The sequence below is a fragment of the Stegodyphus dumicola genome, chromosome 12 (genome assembly GCF_044657685.1).
Source record: "Stegodyphus dumicola isolate Sdum_Otavi_A_Nest chromosome 12, ASM4465768v1".
Classification (NCBI taxonomy): domain Eukaryota; kingdom Metazoa; phylum Arthropoda; class Arachnida; order Araneae; family Eresidae; genus Stegodyphus; species Stegodyphus dumicola.
In genome coordinates, this window is record NC_140779.1 from 57,530,408 (window position 1) to 57,547,925 (window position 17,518).

The 17,518-nt window shown below is 32.5% G+C and overlaps 1 protein-coding gene across 1 annotated transcript in view; it reads left to right on the forward strand.

Annotated features, from left to right (window-relative positions):
* The window catches only part of LOC118180701 (cytochrome c oxidase subunit 4 isoform 1, mitochondrial-like), a 57,051-nt gene that overhangs the window by 20,669 nt on the left and 18,864 nt on the right, over window positions 1–17,518 (forward strand). Inside the window, exon 2 of the mRNA XM_085827742.1 lies at window positions 12,358–12,647. Coding sequence (XP_085683868.1) covers window positions 12,371–12,647 — 277 coding nt within the window. The 5' untranslated portion in view covers window positions 12,358–12,370. The remainder of the gene's footprint in view (window positions 1–12,357; window positions 12,648–17,518) is intronic.

The window sequence follows — 17,518 nt, forward strand, 5'->3', positions numbered from 1 at the left end:
CATGCTTTTAATATTATACCATACTGTATGTATTAGTCTTTTATTGGAAGTAGATAACCATGAATAATTATGCTTGGCATGGAGATGCATTTGATCTGAATTTATTTCAATCTGTATGTATAACATTTTAAATTAAAGGCAATTGTTATATAGTAGAGACATTAGGTTAATTGGAAAAGCCGGAGAGATGAAAAATTAGCAAGCGCCTTCGCTGGGAATCGAACCATGGACCTCTGGATACCGGCCCAGCGTGCAGAGTCACTACATCTCGAAGGTACGCTAGGCAGGCGGGAGAAATACCTTATGTACTTCCCCCTTTAAAGGGCGACTGGTGTTTTTAGGGGACCTAATCGCCAAATCCTGGGTGTAGAGAATCATCATCCAGCACCCTTTTAGTTCAGGTGCAACTGTAGAGACATAAGGTTAATTGGAAAAGCTGGAAAGATGAAAAATTAGCAACTGCCTTCGCTGGGAATCAAACCATGGACCTCTGGATACCAGCCCAGCGTGCAGAACCACTACATTACGAAGGCCACTAGGAAGGCGGGAGGAATACCTAATAATATCTCTAAATGAAGATAAATTTGGAAGAAGATTGCAAATTTTTCACTGAATTAAAAAAAAAAAAATGTAGGATTTTGTCTCTGATATGGCATACTAACAGCCCTTCTCATCTTCCACCACCACAGATTACTAATGCTGAATTGCAGTCCTTATTGCCCCAAATTATCATCATTGGATCTGAAATTTAAATTTAGCTCTAATATTTACTTGTTTTTAAAATAGGCTGCTTTGCATGTTATTAATAGTTTTGAGACTTCATTATTGAATATTTAAAAGCACATAAATTATGATAATCTCATGAATGTTGGAAACAGTTTTAAGAATGTCTCTTTCTTTTCGAAATATAAGTAACACAAATATAGCATTTTAATTTTCAAGAGGTGTTTATTGCTTATTTTTCATACTATCAAGAATGATGGAATAGTGTGACTGAATCTTGTCATGATACTTACTTATAGAATATATTTTCTAATAAATAATAAACTGTAGCAAAAAATTCAGATTGGGCAAATCCTAAATAACTTATGTATGTAATTTTTATGAGATATTTATATGTATATAGTTTTGAATGGGGGCAGAGAACTTTTGTCTGAATTTTGAATCCTCTTTTGATTATATATAAATAGTTAGCCCTCTCTGGTGTGGAGTTTAACTTTGGAAGCCCAAGTTTCCGAAAACTGCCACGATAAAGAGGTATTTTCTTGATGTTAATGCCAAAATGCTACTGATGCATTACATCTGGATTTATGTAAGCCTTACTGGTCAGTGTTAAAAAATTTATTAACTACAGGTAGTTTGTGTTTATATGTAATTAGGGCTAATCTTTGGAATATGGTAACAGGTAGTTTGGTGACATTTTGGTAAGGCGATAAGGGTTACTAGGTAGGACTTTAGCAACAATCTGACAAGTACACAGTTCGAATCACAGATTATATTGTCTCAGAGAAATTAGAGATCATAAGACATGTCATGTGACATTTTCCGAAAAATTCCGATCATCATTTTAGCTAATAGGCACTTAGAAACAATTTCTCTGCTAAAGTGCAGAATCGCCCACTTATTTGTTTGGCGCTTTTTACAAGAGTAAGAAGAATTGGATTTTTGTCAATTTTCTTTGACATATTAAGTGAAAATATGTCAATATGTACATGGATAAAGTCAAGCGTGTGCGCAATGGCATTTTTGTGCAATTCTTAAAAATGCACGAAGCAGTGGGTGATTCTGCACTTTCTCCCAATTTTGCACCTAATCTTCATCATGATTAAGCACTTTTGTTCCATAAACGTTCTAGCATAAGCGTAATTCGGCTAGCAGATTGTTGAAAAAATTTTTGAGTAAAAAAGAAAACAAAATAAAAAAACACCTTTACTTTTTAAAACAAAATGGCTTTCCAAAAAAAAAGAAAAAAAACAAGAAAACTAGAAGCTTGCTGTAGCAGGGTTGGTCGCCAAAAAATCGCCAAGTTACCATAATCCAAAGATTCACCATAATTAGTATTTGTATATAGTTTATTCTAGCTCATTAATTATGAATCTACTTATAATATTTAATATATCCTTAAGTTTTTAATTATAAATTAAGCAGATAGGAGAGGAATATTTGGCATTCTGCTTCCTATCCTTCACATTAAAAGTAAATAGTTTTTAACTACATAGGATGTTTTTAAAGTTTTAGGAATATAGATGTAATATTTATACTTCATCAATCTTGCAAAGCGGTTTTTTAATATAATTCTCATTTAGTTGAATACACATATCCCTCCCCCCCCATATATATATATTTTTTTTTAATATTAAGTATAGGACCCCATTGGCGATTTTTTTGACCTGGTGACTGAAAAATGTTGTCAAGCCATAGAAAAGCAGTTAAAATTGGAAATACAAATTACAGTGCACATTTTAACCAGAAAAAATTTTAAAATACAAATTTAGAATATATGTTTAACCAGCAAAATTGAAAGCACATACCTTATATACCCGCATATAAGTCGAGATATTTTGGGCAAAAAAAAGACTTCAAAGTGAGGGGGGGTTGACTTATACGCGGGGCCATAAAAAATTAAAAGAATCGGAAGTTCAAAAATTTCTTTGTATAATGCAGTTGTTTTCTTCCCGTACTCGAATTGGACGACTTATCAAATAAGTCACTTACTTGAAGTAATTTCATGACTTAAATTATGTGACGAACTACAGTGGTGGCCAAAATTGTGGTCACTTTTGGAAATTTTTATGTTTTTGCCCCTGAAAAATGCGAATGCCTGCGAAATACCCTCTGAATGATTATAAAATCATTTAAAAAATGTTGTATTAGCAACGATCTAGATGGCACAGAATATGATGCTGTTTTTGAAAGTGAAAATGACGACGAAGGCTGTAGTAGTGATTGTAACAATACAGAGTTTGAGATTGAAAATATGTATGATGACGAGCCAATGACGACAGAAGAGTTCTATGAAATGTGTGGCGAATCTGACCATGAATCAGACGTTGAAGAATTTTGATTTTGTTTATTTACCAAGGTATTTTTTATCGTATATTTACTTTTTTTCTCAGATGATTTTGAATAAATGTAGTACTTAAAAAATTTTTTTCGAAGTTTCTCGATCGATTTCGGAAGTGGGGGATCGACTTATACAAGGGTTTGTTATTTTCTACGTCGAAGTGGGGGGGGTCGACTTATACGCGAGTATATACGGTAAGTAGTTAGAGGCATATTTAAAACAATAATATTGAAAATACGAGTTTAACCACAGGAAATCAGTTAAAATTGAAAATGCAAGTTAGAATGGAAGTTTTAACCAGAAAAATTTTAAGTACAAATTTAGAATATGTGTTTAAACAGTAAAACTGAAAAATACATAAATACATGGAGACATATTTTAAGCAGTCATATTGAAAAGATAAGTTTAAAGTACAAGTTTTAAGCTGTAAAATTGAAAATAAGAGCGCAGTATACATGCTAAAATAAAAAAATATGAAAATAGGAGCACAAAATAAAAGTTAAAATTAAAAATATGAAAATAGGAGTTAAGAATACATATTTAAATTAAAAATAAAGATATACTGGAAATTAAGAAAAGTTTGAAAATTCACAAGTACATGAAGGCATATTTTAAGCAGTAATATTGAAAATACAAGTTTTAAGTTGTAAAACTGAAAACAGGAGTTCAGAATACATGTTTAAATTAAAAAGAAAGAAAAGAAATGCTGAAAATTAAGACAAGTTTACAAAATCATGGTAAATTTACAAAGAAATCCTATACACTCTCCGGTTTACGTTTCTTACAATCTCTAGAAATTTGTTGAATGCATCAATATTTTGCTCCTTGCAAGATTTAGTGAAAATATAAAAAGCCAAATGAAATTTAAAATCTGTTTGCCAATTTGTGTTAGAAAGGAACTTTTTACATGCCTCCATATTAGAGACATTAGGTAATTTTGAAGCAGGAGAGATGAAAAATAAGCAATGCCCTCGCCGGGACTCGAACCACCAACCTCTCAAAATATGTGCCAAGCTTACTGACCACTACACCATGAAGGCATGCTAAGAAGGTGGGAGGAATACCTTATATACTCTCCCTTAAAGGGCAATTGGGGATTAGGGGACCCAATCACCAAATCCTGGTGGTGGAGAATCATGATCCACCACCCTTTTAGTCTGGGTGTCACTGTAGAGACATTAGGTATTTTTGAAGCAGGAGAGATGAAACATTAGCAGTGCCTTCACCGGGACTCTAACCACGGACCTCTCAAATACATGCTGAGCGTGCTGACCACTACACCATGAAGGCATGCTTAGAAGGCAGGAGGAATAATTTATATTGCATGACATCTCATTTCTGAATTAACAAAATGGAAACTATGATTTATTTTTAAATGCTCAAAACCCTCTCTACTTAAAGAGTTATAGCTCACGCTTTGTAGAGCTATAAGCTATGTCTGTAGAGCTATGTCTTAGCTATAAGAATAAATTGTAGTCCCTGGCTTAATTCACTCCTTAATAACACCCAGTAATGTTCTCTCACTTCTATCATGAACAGCTACCAAAAATTAGTTTGCCAGATTTTCTCTCAACCCCCTCCAAAAACCTACTGCCCTTCAAGTGCTTGCCCCTTATATTTCCGCTTTCAAAATTTGATTTTGTCTATTTCTGCTATCTTCTCAATACCACCTATTTTTCTGATGAGAGTTCTATATAATCTAAAATAATTTCGTTTATAAATTGCTTCCAATTCACTAATGTATTAAAAGCCAAAAAATACTCCTCTTAAATAGCTCCAGTTTTAGTCCCTCCAAACATTTCATATGTTAAGAAAAATATTTCATCCATCCTCAGCTTACTGTTATCAAACCGTGACCCAGATCGAATTGACTTTCGAGATCCATATCCCTTCCCTACTGTAACTTTCCTACACACCCACATAAAACCATCTGACTTTGACTTTTTAACCTTAAATTTCATTTCAGAATTACATTTCACATATACAAATTCCCCCTTTATCAAACCTGCTTCCTTTAAAAAATCTAAGAATAATTGTTGATCGTGATAAATAGAAAGGAGCAACCTATTCTCTATACCAGGCTTTCCCAACGTATCTTTCCATTTGAAAACAGAAATTTTAAATTCCCGATTAACACTTCTCAATAAGGCTTAAAACAGATGGTAGCATAATTTGAAAATGTAAGGAAATTGGAATAAAAGAAAAAAAATCACTACAACAAATTCACGCAGAAGCAACTTCTTGTTATGCTCCAGCAAAGAAAATGGCACTTTCCAATTTAAAACATGCCGGAATGCAAGAGGGTTGCTGAAATGGAGTATTCTAGAATTTTCTGGGTTACCAGAAACACAACTGTCGAAAAGTATGCCAAGCCAAAAAATCGTGAGTGGGGTCCTATATTCAAGCTGTACCATTTTTCTAAGTCTTCCTCATAAAGCTTTTTTGGTGTCTCCTCTCGCTCACTTTACTTATAACATGATTAAACTGTCAAATCAAAGACTTCATAAAGTTTTTTTCAAAATGGGAACAAATTTGTTCTCACAAACTGTAATGTCACTCTGGTCTTCTCACCGCCATTAATCCCTTAACTGCCACGCAAAACGTACGAGATTTATTACCCAGTGCCACGGTTTTCACACAGGCGCACGTAGTTATGCGATGTATTACAGGGTAAATAAGTGTAAGTTTTACTTTCTAGAAACTGTTTACTTTCACAACATAAAGAATAAAAGAAAAAAAATAAATGCACAAAAATTAATGTTTTGAGTAAAAGTATAATAAAAAGATGTAAGTATAATAAAAATGATGTTTTTATAATAAAAAAGATCCCTAAAATGGAGTTTTGATCAATTCATATTTAGACCAGTAAAGTGTAATATCGGTTTTCAGTGTTTTACCCTGTGAAATCATTATGCCTAAAAAAACATGTACAGTACAAAGTCCTTAATCCGGACGTCCATAATCCGGAATGATCTATAATCCGGACCTCAAAGCTACAAGCTTTCTGCGCATATGCGTTTACGCATGCGCGTTTAATGTATAATGGATGGCATAAGCTAGGCTAAAATTCGGTCGCGGACACTTAGCCGACAGGACACTTAACCGACACCAGTTAGCCGACAAGACATTTAGCCGACAGAGACACTTAGCCGACAGGAACACTTAGCCAACAGGACATTTAGCTGACACGGACACTTAGCCGACACGGACACTTAGCCGACACAGACACTTAACCGACAGGTCATTTAGCCGACACGGACAGTTAGTCAACAAGGACACTTAGCTGACAGGACATTTAGCCGACACGGAAAGTTAGCCTACGACAGGACATTTTGCTGTCACAGTCATCAAGACATTTCGTTACGGGACACTTAACTGTCAACACGTTTAGTCGACAGGACACAAAGCCGACAGTAACGTTTAGCTGACATATACCCAATAATTATTCAAACTTACTATCAATTACAAAATTTCTCGACTTCTCCATAAGTTCAATATTTAAATTATTTTTTCACTATCAGTAAAATTTATTGCTGGCTGTCACCTTGACCACATCTGGAGGAGTAGGGACGACTTGCAGAAACTTAACAATATTTGGCTATTGCAGTGCATATAATTTTCAAGAAAAAGCTGGTGATAGCGCCTCATTTCACAAATTACAATTTTTAGATATTTTTATTTTTGAAATTGAGATTGATTTTTAAAAATTTAGCATGTTTATCAAGCATAATTAATGCTCTAAATAATTATAAAGCTGTTGCATGCTTTCAGGTCTGGATATTTTTTTAGCTTTTCCTATGCTGTAAGGAAATTTAAATCATCTTCTCTTAAAAAATAATGTTTTAAATCTGAACTAATAGAAAAATTCAAACAAACCATTTCCTCCTACAATTTTTATGGTTTTTATTGGTGTAAATAAGTAAAAAAAAAAAAAAAAAAAAAATCGAAAAAGTGGATTTTTGAAAGTTTTTCCTTAAAATTCTTATTTGTAGTGGTTTTTTAAAATTGTATCTGAATATTATAGCATAATATTCTACAAAGAAGTTTTATTTCAATAATATTTCATAATACATCATAATACACTTTTAACACTTTAATAATTTTTATGCATTTATTCTAATGTTAAAAATTGTATTTAACTGTAATAATTAGTAGTGCTAGTATTTTGTAGTGATTATTTTTTTTAATTTATGTCTAGTTCTGCATATTGTTAATTTATTTTATTAGACCAAAGGGACGGCAGCTCAGAAAAGCTATTAGTTTCGAAACGGCATTTTGATTTGTTTCACTATAAATGTCCATTTCACTTTGCAAAGTGTTGCCACCAAATATTATCACCCTGTATTATATTTAAAGAAATTAAATAATGAAGAATCTGCACGAATGCATGTATGTTTCTCTCGCATTGTGAAAAAAACAACAGAATTTAGAACCATAAAATTTTGAATAATGTAATCCTCCACCCGAACATGGGCACCTGGACGGCCTAATTTCGAAAATGTTTTAATCCATTTTATATTTTGTAACTTTAACGAAGTTTTGATTAACAAACTCAACGAGTTCAAAGCAAGCAACCCTGTACAGTAAATAACATTTTATCTCCAGCGCGGAAATTCTAAAGATATGTCATTTTCAAATGTTTTGTAATATTGTTCTTGAATTGAATTTTATGTGGTTTACTTGCGAAGAACATGATGTTTGATAAATAAAGGTAACATGCAAAATGTTACAAAAACGCTCCTTTGGGCATAATATAAATTTATATTGCTGAGTGCTTCCAGAGTTAATCTTTTTTTTTCCTCATTACACTCAAAAAGATTTATGCTCCGAATTTTATGAATTACTAAAATAAATAATCATCTTGTAATTTTAATAATTAATGATCATATAATCAAATAAATGATCATCTTGTTTTGTTATAATAATTTTAAAAACTACTGCCTGAAAATGCTCATAAAATCAAAGAAAATTATCAGATCTTGTTTAATTTTACCTTATTTGTTTCAAAGCATGATATGCTATCAGTATTATTTAATTTTACTTTATTTGTACACAAAAATAAGTTCATAAGTTTTGCGTTTTGAATTTTTACCGTTTTACTAAAGTAAAGAAATTTATACAAGAATTACGCTTGAAAAAAATGTGCAAAATGCAGTAAAATGTTCTTTTATGAGATATATTAAATCTTGTTTGCAAAAACTGTGACTTTCATATTCTCATCACTCATACAGCGTATCACATTTAATAATTAAAAACAGTTATGTGATACAAAAGCCATAGGTTTCCATGTTAAAGTAAGCCAGATCGTCCCTAATCTTTCTTGCGGACATGTGGGCGACGCACGCTCCGCCCACTGGGTTAGTCTATTTCTTATAAGGTCCATGTATGTATCGTGCTGTTTGGTGTATATTGGCGAAATTGATAAAATATTGGCTGAAATTTCTCGTCAGGGAATATGAATTAAATTTCGAAAGGAAAAAAGAACTTTTTTAGCTAAGTACGGGGGTCACTTAATTACATTTTAATGTGAGATCTTCAAAAAGTATCCATAAAGCTTCTTCATGTAATCAACTGGGTTGTTTTGAATACTTTCACATCATTCATAATTTTTCTTGTGTACTTAATGATATTAATTTTCCCATCTTGCTCTTCCAAATGCTTTCAAATTTTTAATACCTTTACGTTTCATTACTATTTTACACATCATACTACATTCTTTCCCTTACAAAATCGTTTGGCTCCTCCCACTAATGAAATTTCCTTTCCCTGTCATGAAAAATCTGAATAATGCAATAAAAATTATTGTTATTCTTGAATTATACTTTTTATGGAAACATATGGTGGTGAGAGTTAGTTTAGCAAATATATTTTATTTTGTTAGTAAAAACTATTTAAAAAAGTGAATTTTTAAGACAAGTAAAAGTATAAATTATTTGTGACCTCTATAATTTGCAGTTTATGCTACCATTCTTGAGATAAAAATTCTGTAACATTTATTGACCACGCCTCTCGCTTAAAATACTTACTAAGGTTAATGTTTATAGCCCTAAACTAGTGCATAATGTTTAATTTAGAAGTAAAATATTCTTTAAGGTTTTGTTTTATTCATTTTCAAGAAATTTCAGCGCTTTCTTCAATTTGGCCAATGTTCACCAAACAGCACGATACATATCAAACAATGCTAAATTAACACAATAATTAATAGCACATATAAGAAAGATTCTTAAAGTTAAGAATCGAAAAATGAATTTTACTGATAGGTGAAAAAAATGATTTAAATGTTGAACTTATGGAGTAGTCGAGAAATTTTGTAATTGATAGTTTAAATAATTTTTGGGTACGTGTCAGTTAAACATTGCTGCCGGCTTAGTAACCTGTTGACTAAATGTCTTGACAGGTAAGTGTCCCGTAGCTAAATGTCCTGACAGCTAACTCTTGGTGTCGGCCAAATGTCATGTTGGTTAACTGTCCGTGTCGGCTAAATGTCCTGTCGGCTAAGTGTCCTTGTCGGCTAAATGTCCTGTCGGCTAACTGTTCGTGTCGGCCAAATGTCCTGTCCGCTAACTGTCCGTGTTGGCTAAATGTCCTGTCGGCTAAGTGTCCTTGTCGGCTAAATGTCTTGTCGGCTAATTGTCCGTGTCGGCTAAGTGTCCGTGTTGGCTAAATGTCCGTTTCAGCTAAATGTCTTGTCGGCTAACTGGTGTCGGTTAAGTGTCCTGTCGGCTAAGTGTCACGGACCCGCTAAAATTATCTAGTTATCTATTTCAGTTAATGTTGCAGATTGCGTTGTTCCTGAATCTCCTAATTGGATCCGGCTTATTATTTTTTGCAGACTGTTAGAGCAATTTTATAAAAAGTAAGCTTGAACTTTCGATTATGTCAAAAAGAGTTTTCGATTCTGGAGCTGCCAAAGGATCTACAAAGCGAAAGCATGTTTCGATGTCCATCAAACAAAAAGTGGAATTGCTGCAAAAAATGGATAAAGGCATGAAGAAGTGACAGAGAGGTTAGTGAAAACGAAAAAATTTTGATTGACAAGTTAGTCAGTATTCTCGGCACAGCAATTACAAGATTTGAACAGCGGAACTTTGTAACTGAACAAGAAATTATGTCTGTTTATAGAATTAAAGAGAAAATATTAGCACATAAAACAAAGCAACTTAAACAACTTACATTGAAAGAAATGTTTATTAAAGTAAACAAATAAATATTAAGCTCTTTTTTTTTTAAAAATTTGATACCCTTTAGATCATAATTGTTCTTTATTTCATAAATTACGGTTTCATATTTTTAATTTTATAATTTCTGCATGCCATCTTACCAGATTTAAATTGATGATCTATAAGCTGGAATCGCCGAAGTCCCGACGAGTGTGGATTAAAGACTTTGTACTATATTTCTTGTGAATTGGTTGAATGCCATGATTTTGTTCTTGATTTTTCATTTGCAAGGTGTTGGTTCGTATAATCGTCTAGAAAACGGTTAGTTTCAGTAACAATATGAAGCATAAGCAGCTCATCAAAAAATAATTCAAAAAAGATAAAATGGGTTTGAAACATCCGTTATATCTTTCTTTATTCCTAAAACCTACTACAAAAAGTAAAAAAAAAAAAAAAAAAAACCGGAGGACACAGGTTAAAAAAGAATACATTTTACTCAAACAAAACCAGCCAATACCACGCAGTCATTACTTTCACTGCTTTAGACACACCCCTCTCTCCAATTTCTCCCCCCACTTCTCTGAAATAGTATCCTTCTTCGCATACTTTGTCAAGGTCATTGTGGTGTTGCATTCCAAAGCTTTGCGAATCATTTTAGGTGTAGCAGCACAAAGTAAATGATAGTAGTTTGGAAGGGCGTATATATCTACCCAGGGCAGTTAACGCATCGGCCAAGCAAGGCATATATATATATATATATATATATTTTCGCCCACAGCAGTTAAGAGGTTAAAAAAAATATCATCCCTTTGTATTTTTAAATGTTTATTACACACACAAAACTACACACTAGATCACTGAAACTACGCTACTAATAACTGAAATATGTGCATTAATTAATATAATGTAATTTCGTTTTCACTAACGTTTTCCATGAACCTTCCCTTTTTCTGTCCTCTCTCTATTTCACCCTTCTGGAAAACTAAACTTTTGGTGCCTCTCAGATTGAGAGTTAACACCCCCTATGCATCTCATTAGTTGATGTCACCCATACATCATTTAAACATTAAACAATTTCTGAAGTTTTCGCATGCTGTTTTAGGGAAGGCAGAAAAGAGATTACTCTTTATATCTTTCATAGCTGCAAAAATAGTGCTACAAAAATATGCATCTGTTTCAGTCAAACAACTGAATCGGACTAAATATTATTGTATTGGATAGCTGCATATCAAGACTTGTTTGTGCCTCATAAAGTTGTTTGTAAGTTCTAGGTGCTGAACTAGAGCTCATTTCCCAGAACTGTGGAAGCATACCACATATATGCAGTAGAATTCTGGTAATCTTTATACTTTGGGCCCAAGAGTTGTGTAGATTAAAATATTTTGCAGATTATTTTATGAAATGCATTTGCATGTCTTTTTAATGCACCACAAAAAGTGTAAGTCAGTGACATTTAGTGGTACAGTACAAAGTCTGTAATATGGACATCCATTATCTGAAATCATCTACAATCCGGACCTCAAAGCCACAAACTTTACGCATGCGCGCGTTGAAAGAAATGTTTAATAAAGTAAATAATAAATATTAAGCTTTTTTTTGTAAAATTTGATACCCTTTAGATACAATAATAATTGCTCTTTATTTCATAAATCACGGTTTCATATTTTTAATTGTATAATTTCTTTATGCCATCTTACCAGATTTAAATTGATGATCTATAATCCGAAAAAACCCCTAATCCGGAATCGCCGAAGTCCCGATGAGTTCCGATTACGGACTTTGTACTGTATTATGTAGTGCATAGTTATGCTGTATTTCTGTTGCATATCTGCCTGATATGTACTTTCATGCAAAATTTCATTACTATTCATCAGTTACTTGGTATGCAAATTTTTATTGCAATAAGTGTATATCCATATAAAAAAATATTGCTGTTAAATTTTTGCCACTGAATTTTATTTGTTTAAATTGAAAAATGACAGGCATTTGCAAATTATCAAAATTTTACTGTATCATTAACCAAGATATTCCATTAAAAACTATCTTGTATATAATTTATAAAGTTGTATTTTGTAGAGTTCGTTAAATTAAAAAAATAACATTATTAAACTATTATTATATATATTTTCTTAGTTAATCTTCCAAAATGGCTGGATACATGTGCACTTTAGCCAGCAAACGGCTTCTTAAAAGTATGACCAGTCCTATGTTTCTGAAGCATATGGCTGCCTTTCATGGACGATCTCGCATAGGCAATAGAGATGTTGTAGGATTCGGAGTCAATGGAAGTTACACATATGTTGATAGAGCTGACTATCCAATGCCAGCAATTCGTTTTAGAGAAAATACTCCTGAATCTCAGGCATTAAGAGAGAAAGAGAAAGGAGATTGGAAAAAACTAACTTTGGAGGAGAAAAAAGCCTGTAAGTATTTTCAAATTTTAGATTGTAAATTATTCTTATATTTATAAATAACATTTTTGTTAAATAAACAATATACAGTCAAAAGTCGTTAATTCGGACACCCATAATCCGGACCTCAAAACTAAAAACTTTCTGCGCTTGCGCCGCGTTGACACATGCGCATAGGCGTTTTCGCGTGCACGTAAGACCTCTTACGACTGCGCATTTGCGTGTGCGCAAGTGCAGAATACGTTTTCGCGTGCGCGTTTTATGTATTACGAACGGTATAAGCTAAAATTATCTAATTATCTATTTCAGTTAATGTTGATGATTGCATTGTTCCTTAATTTTTGAATTGGATCCGGCTTATTATTTTTTGCAGACTGTAAGAGCAACACTATAAAAGTAAACTTGAACTTTCGATTATGTCAAATAGAATTTCCGAATCTGGAGCTCCCAAAGGATCGTACAAAACGAAAGTATGTTTCGATGTCCATCAAACAAAAAGTGGAATTGCTGCAAAAAATGGATAAAGACATGAAGAATGTGACAGAGAGGTTAGTGAAAACGAAAAAATTTCGATTGACAAGTTAGTCGGTATTCTCGGCACAGCAATTAACGGGGCTTGAACAGCAGAACTTTGTAACTGAACAAAAAATTATGTCTGTTTATAGAATTAAAGAGAAAGTATTATCACATAAAACGAAGCAACTTAAACAATTTACATTGAAAGAAATGTTTAATAAAGTAAACAAATAAATATGAAGCTTTTTTTTTTTTTTTTGTAAATTTTGATACCCTTTAGATCATAATTGTTCTTTATTTCATAAATTACGGTTTCATATTTTTAATTTTAGAATTTCTGCATGCCATCTTACGCGATTTAAACTGATGATCTATAATCCGGAAAAATCGATAATCCGGAATCGCCGAAGTCCCGATGAGTCCGGATTAATGACTTTTGACTGTATTTAATTTTTAACGTATTGAATTTATTAGGGGGAATTTTTTAGGGGTCTATGAATATTTTGATAAATTTCTTTTTAAATATTTTTTATACCATACTTTTTAAATGTTTTTTATACTATTTTGCGCATGTATGTCAAAGTTTCGTATAAATATTTGGAGATACATTTTGGAACCACAAACTTATATGATTATTGTATGGCCAGAATCGGCATGCAAATTGGTTTGAATGTAAGCTACTTTAAATTTGAAGAAGCAGAAACAAAAACTAACAAAAAAAATCTGATGCCTGGATCTTAGGGATACACTTTGGAAACACGAACTTATACGATTATTGTATGGTGTGAATATAAGCTGTACCTTAAAATTTGCAGGAGCAGGAAAGAAAAGAAGATACCAGTAATCATTTGCTGGCAAATTCTGGGAAATATAATGACTGGTAGGTAGGTACATGCCAATATTTTATCACAGTGCAATACATAATTCATTATCACTGTTGAAAAATCTAGGTTATAGTTATGTGCTGTATTTAGATAGCTTTCTGTTAACTACTGGTTACTTGACCAAACATGCAGTTGTTAGGTAACATTACTGGTACCTTATCTTAACAATGTGAGCAGTTTCTGAAATGCTTTCGTTACATTGTTTGTTATTTTAAAACGATAAATCAACCCATATTTAACTGCATATGTCAGTGTTCTCAAATTCAAATTGCATGCAGGCTAAATACACAATCTGAAAATAGCTGACTTGCCAGAATTTCTTTTTTTTTTTTTTCCTTAACAAATTGAAAATTTTTTATTAACAAAATAAAATGTATTTTAAATTTCAGTTACTAAATATTTATCAAGACATATATGAACAATAATAATATCGAAAAGGAGAAAAATTCCAATTTATATTTACTTTCTATCTGAAATTTAATACCTCCAAGACATTTTGGTACTTTTTTGCTATCAGGATTGTATTCAGATCTATGTATACATTTTTTGCATGTATGAATGGATGTGTACATTATATGTACATATGTGTGTGCATACATATACACACATACAGTCAAAAGTCGTTAATCCGGACTTATCGGGACTTCGGCAATTCCGGATTATCGATTTTTCCGTATTATAGATCATCAGTTTAAATCTGGTAAGATGGCATGCAGAAATTATAAAATTAAAAATATGAAACAGTAACTTATGAAATTAAGAGCAATTATGATCTAAAGGGTATCAAAATTTACAAAAAAAAAAAAGCTTAATATTTATTTGTTTACTTTATTAAACATTTCTTTCAATGTAAGTTGTTTAGGTTGCTTCATTTTTTATGTGATAATACTTTCTCTTTAATTCTATAAACAGACATAATTTCTTGTTCAGTTACAAAGTTCTGCTGTTCAAGTCCTATAATTGCTGCATCGAGAATACCAACTAATTTGTCAATCGAAATTTTTTCGTTTTCAATAACCTCTGTGTCACTTTCTTCACTAGCGAAAGCGAATTATAATGACGAGGAATTTGATTTAAATCATATCAAAGATGAAGTACATCGAGATGAAATACTACATTTAGTAAGGAATTATAAGCCAAATAAAATAAAAACATCTGCCCTGAAGATAAGGATAGTGCTGACAGATCAACTTCCAATTCATTGCGCGCTGCGGCGTTCCCCCCCCCCTGCTGCAGAGCAGCATGAAATTGATAAAGAGATTTTGGAATGGTTAGATAAATAAAGGATATGCCTTTATCCATTTTTGCAGCAATTCCACTTTTTGTTTAATGGACTTCGAAACATACTTTCGCTTTGTAGATCCTTTACATATTAGTAAATATATATCAGAAATTCTATTTGACATAATCGAAAGTTCAAGCTTACTTTCATAAAATTGCTCTAACACTCTGCAAAAAATAATAAGCCGGATCCAATTCGAAGTTTAAGGAACAACGCAATCTGCAACATTAACTGAATTAGATAATTTTAGCTTAGCTTATACCGGCCGTTATACATTAAATGCGCATTCGTAAACGTATTTTGCGCATGCGCACACGCTTATTCGCAGCCGTAAAGGTCTTACGCGTATGCGTCAATGCGACGCATGCGCAGAAAGTTTGTAGCTTTGAGGTCCGGATTATGGGTGTCCGAATTAACGACTTATACACATACATACATTGACTGTATACACAAACGTGCATTTCTGAAAAATCAGTCCTGATAACAGAAGAGTACTAACATTTTCTTTGGTTACATTTTGTTATTAAAATGTATTGATAGACAAATATTACATTTTGTAGACTGACATTTGCTTAATAATAGTTTTTAGATGTTTAATCAATCATAAAATAAAATAATTTAAATTAAAGGAATTATGAAATCTTTAATTCAGAGAAATTAATAGAAATTATCTTTATCACAGATTGTAGATGCTCAGCAATATTTTCTAATTTTCAGTTCTGAAAAAAAAAAATGATCATATTTATCAATGTATTCCCAAGTAACATGATTATTCTTAGAGCAAAAATTCATAACTGAGCTTATTTGTTTTTTAATAAGTATAAATAAAATTTAATCTGTATCTTCAAATATTTTAGCAAGATTTATAGAAAACTGTAAATCAACTGGCATAATTTATAGATTTTCTGGTGCATTACTCATGTTCTTTTTTAACAGTAATGTAATTAATGTAAACTTAGACTTCATATAACTGAAATCTTTGCAATTATTATATTGCAAAATATACATAATTGAAATTTATTTGCATGCCACATAAAATTGCTTTGGAAGCCTGCGTGTGACCCACAGGCCTGATATGATGAAATGTAATCATTTTTGTGAGGTCACGAATTTAAGATGCATCTTCAGTTTTCACAATTGAAATTGGGATAAAATGTGTGGTTTATGCGTAATTTGAGCCAGTATGGTACTTATATATACATTGTAAAAAAATAGGTTGCTTTCTAGTTATCTGCACCCCCACCAAAAAGTCGGAAACTCTTTGCTGACTTTGTGGATAAATGTTTCTTAGGGTGTTACACCAATTTCAACAATGCATCCAGTTACATCTTTTTTTTTTTTTAAGTCATTAAAAAAACATCTTTTTACTTCCTTGAGGAAGTATTGTAATCGCAAAAAGTTTCAGGCAGCGTATTTCAACGAAAATATTCATTTTGACCGCTATCGAATGCAATTTAACAATGTTTTTACATGACGTCTGTGCATAAGGAAAGAATAAAAGACTCTTTTCCTCCAAAAAGATTATAAAACTACTTTAAAATGAATTCTGAAGAGAATTTTTCATGATGTCTGTATGTACGTATCTCGCATAACTCAAAGAGTAGCCTCAGAACGTTGAAATTTTGTATAAAGGACTACAATAACATGTAGATGTGCACCTCGTATTTTGGTTGCGATTGTCCGCACCAAACATATATAAATATATTTACCGGGTGGCCATAATTAAACTGACAGTGCTCACAGTGTTCTGTAGTGCAATCTATTTGCGAGAATGATGCCATATTTTGTAGGAAGATTAAAGAAGACGAGGGACAAAGGATTCCGCGAAAAAACAAATTAGTTCCAAAAGTCACCGCTAGGGGAATATGTGGCGCTGTGTAATAGAAAATAGAGTGTTAACAAATGCAAATCAATACGGAAATTACCTTTTATTTTACATTAAAATGCGGTTCAATGTGGCTGCTATTGTTGTGGACCACATATTACACTCTGTGCACAGTATGCACAACAGCAGAAAATAACATGTCTGCAGGAATCTCCCGTACGGTCCGTGATACATTATCCTTCAATGTAGCCAGGTCCTGGACCACTCCTTGATAGACCTTGGACTTAAGGTAACCCCATAGCCAGAAATCACATGGGGTAAGATCAGGCGACTGATTTGGCCATGCAGCTGGAAAGTAGCGGCTAATGACTCTGTT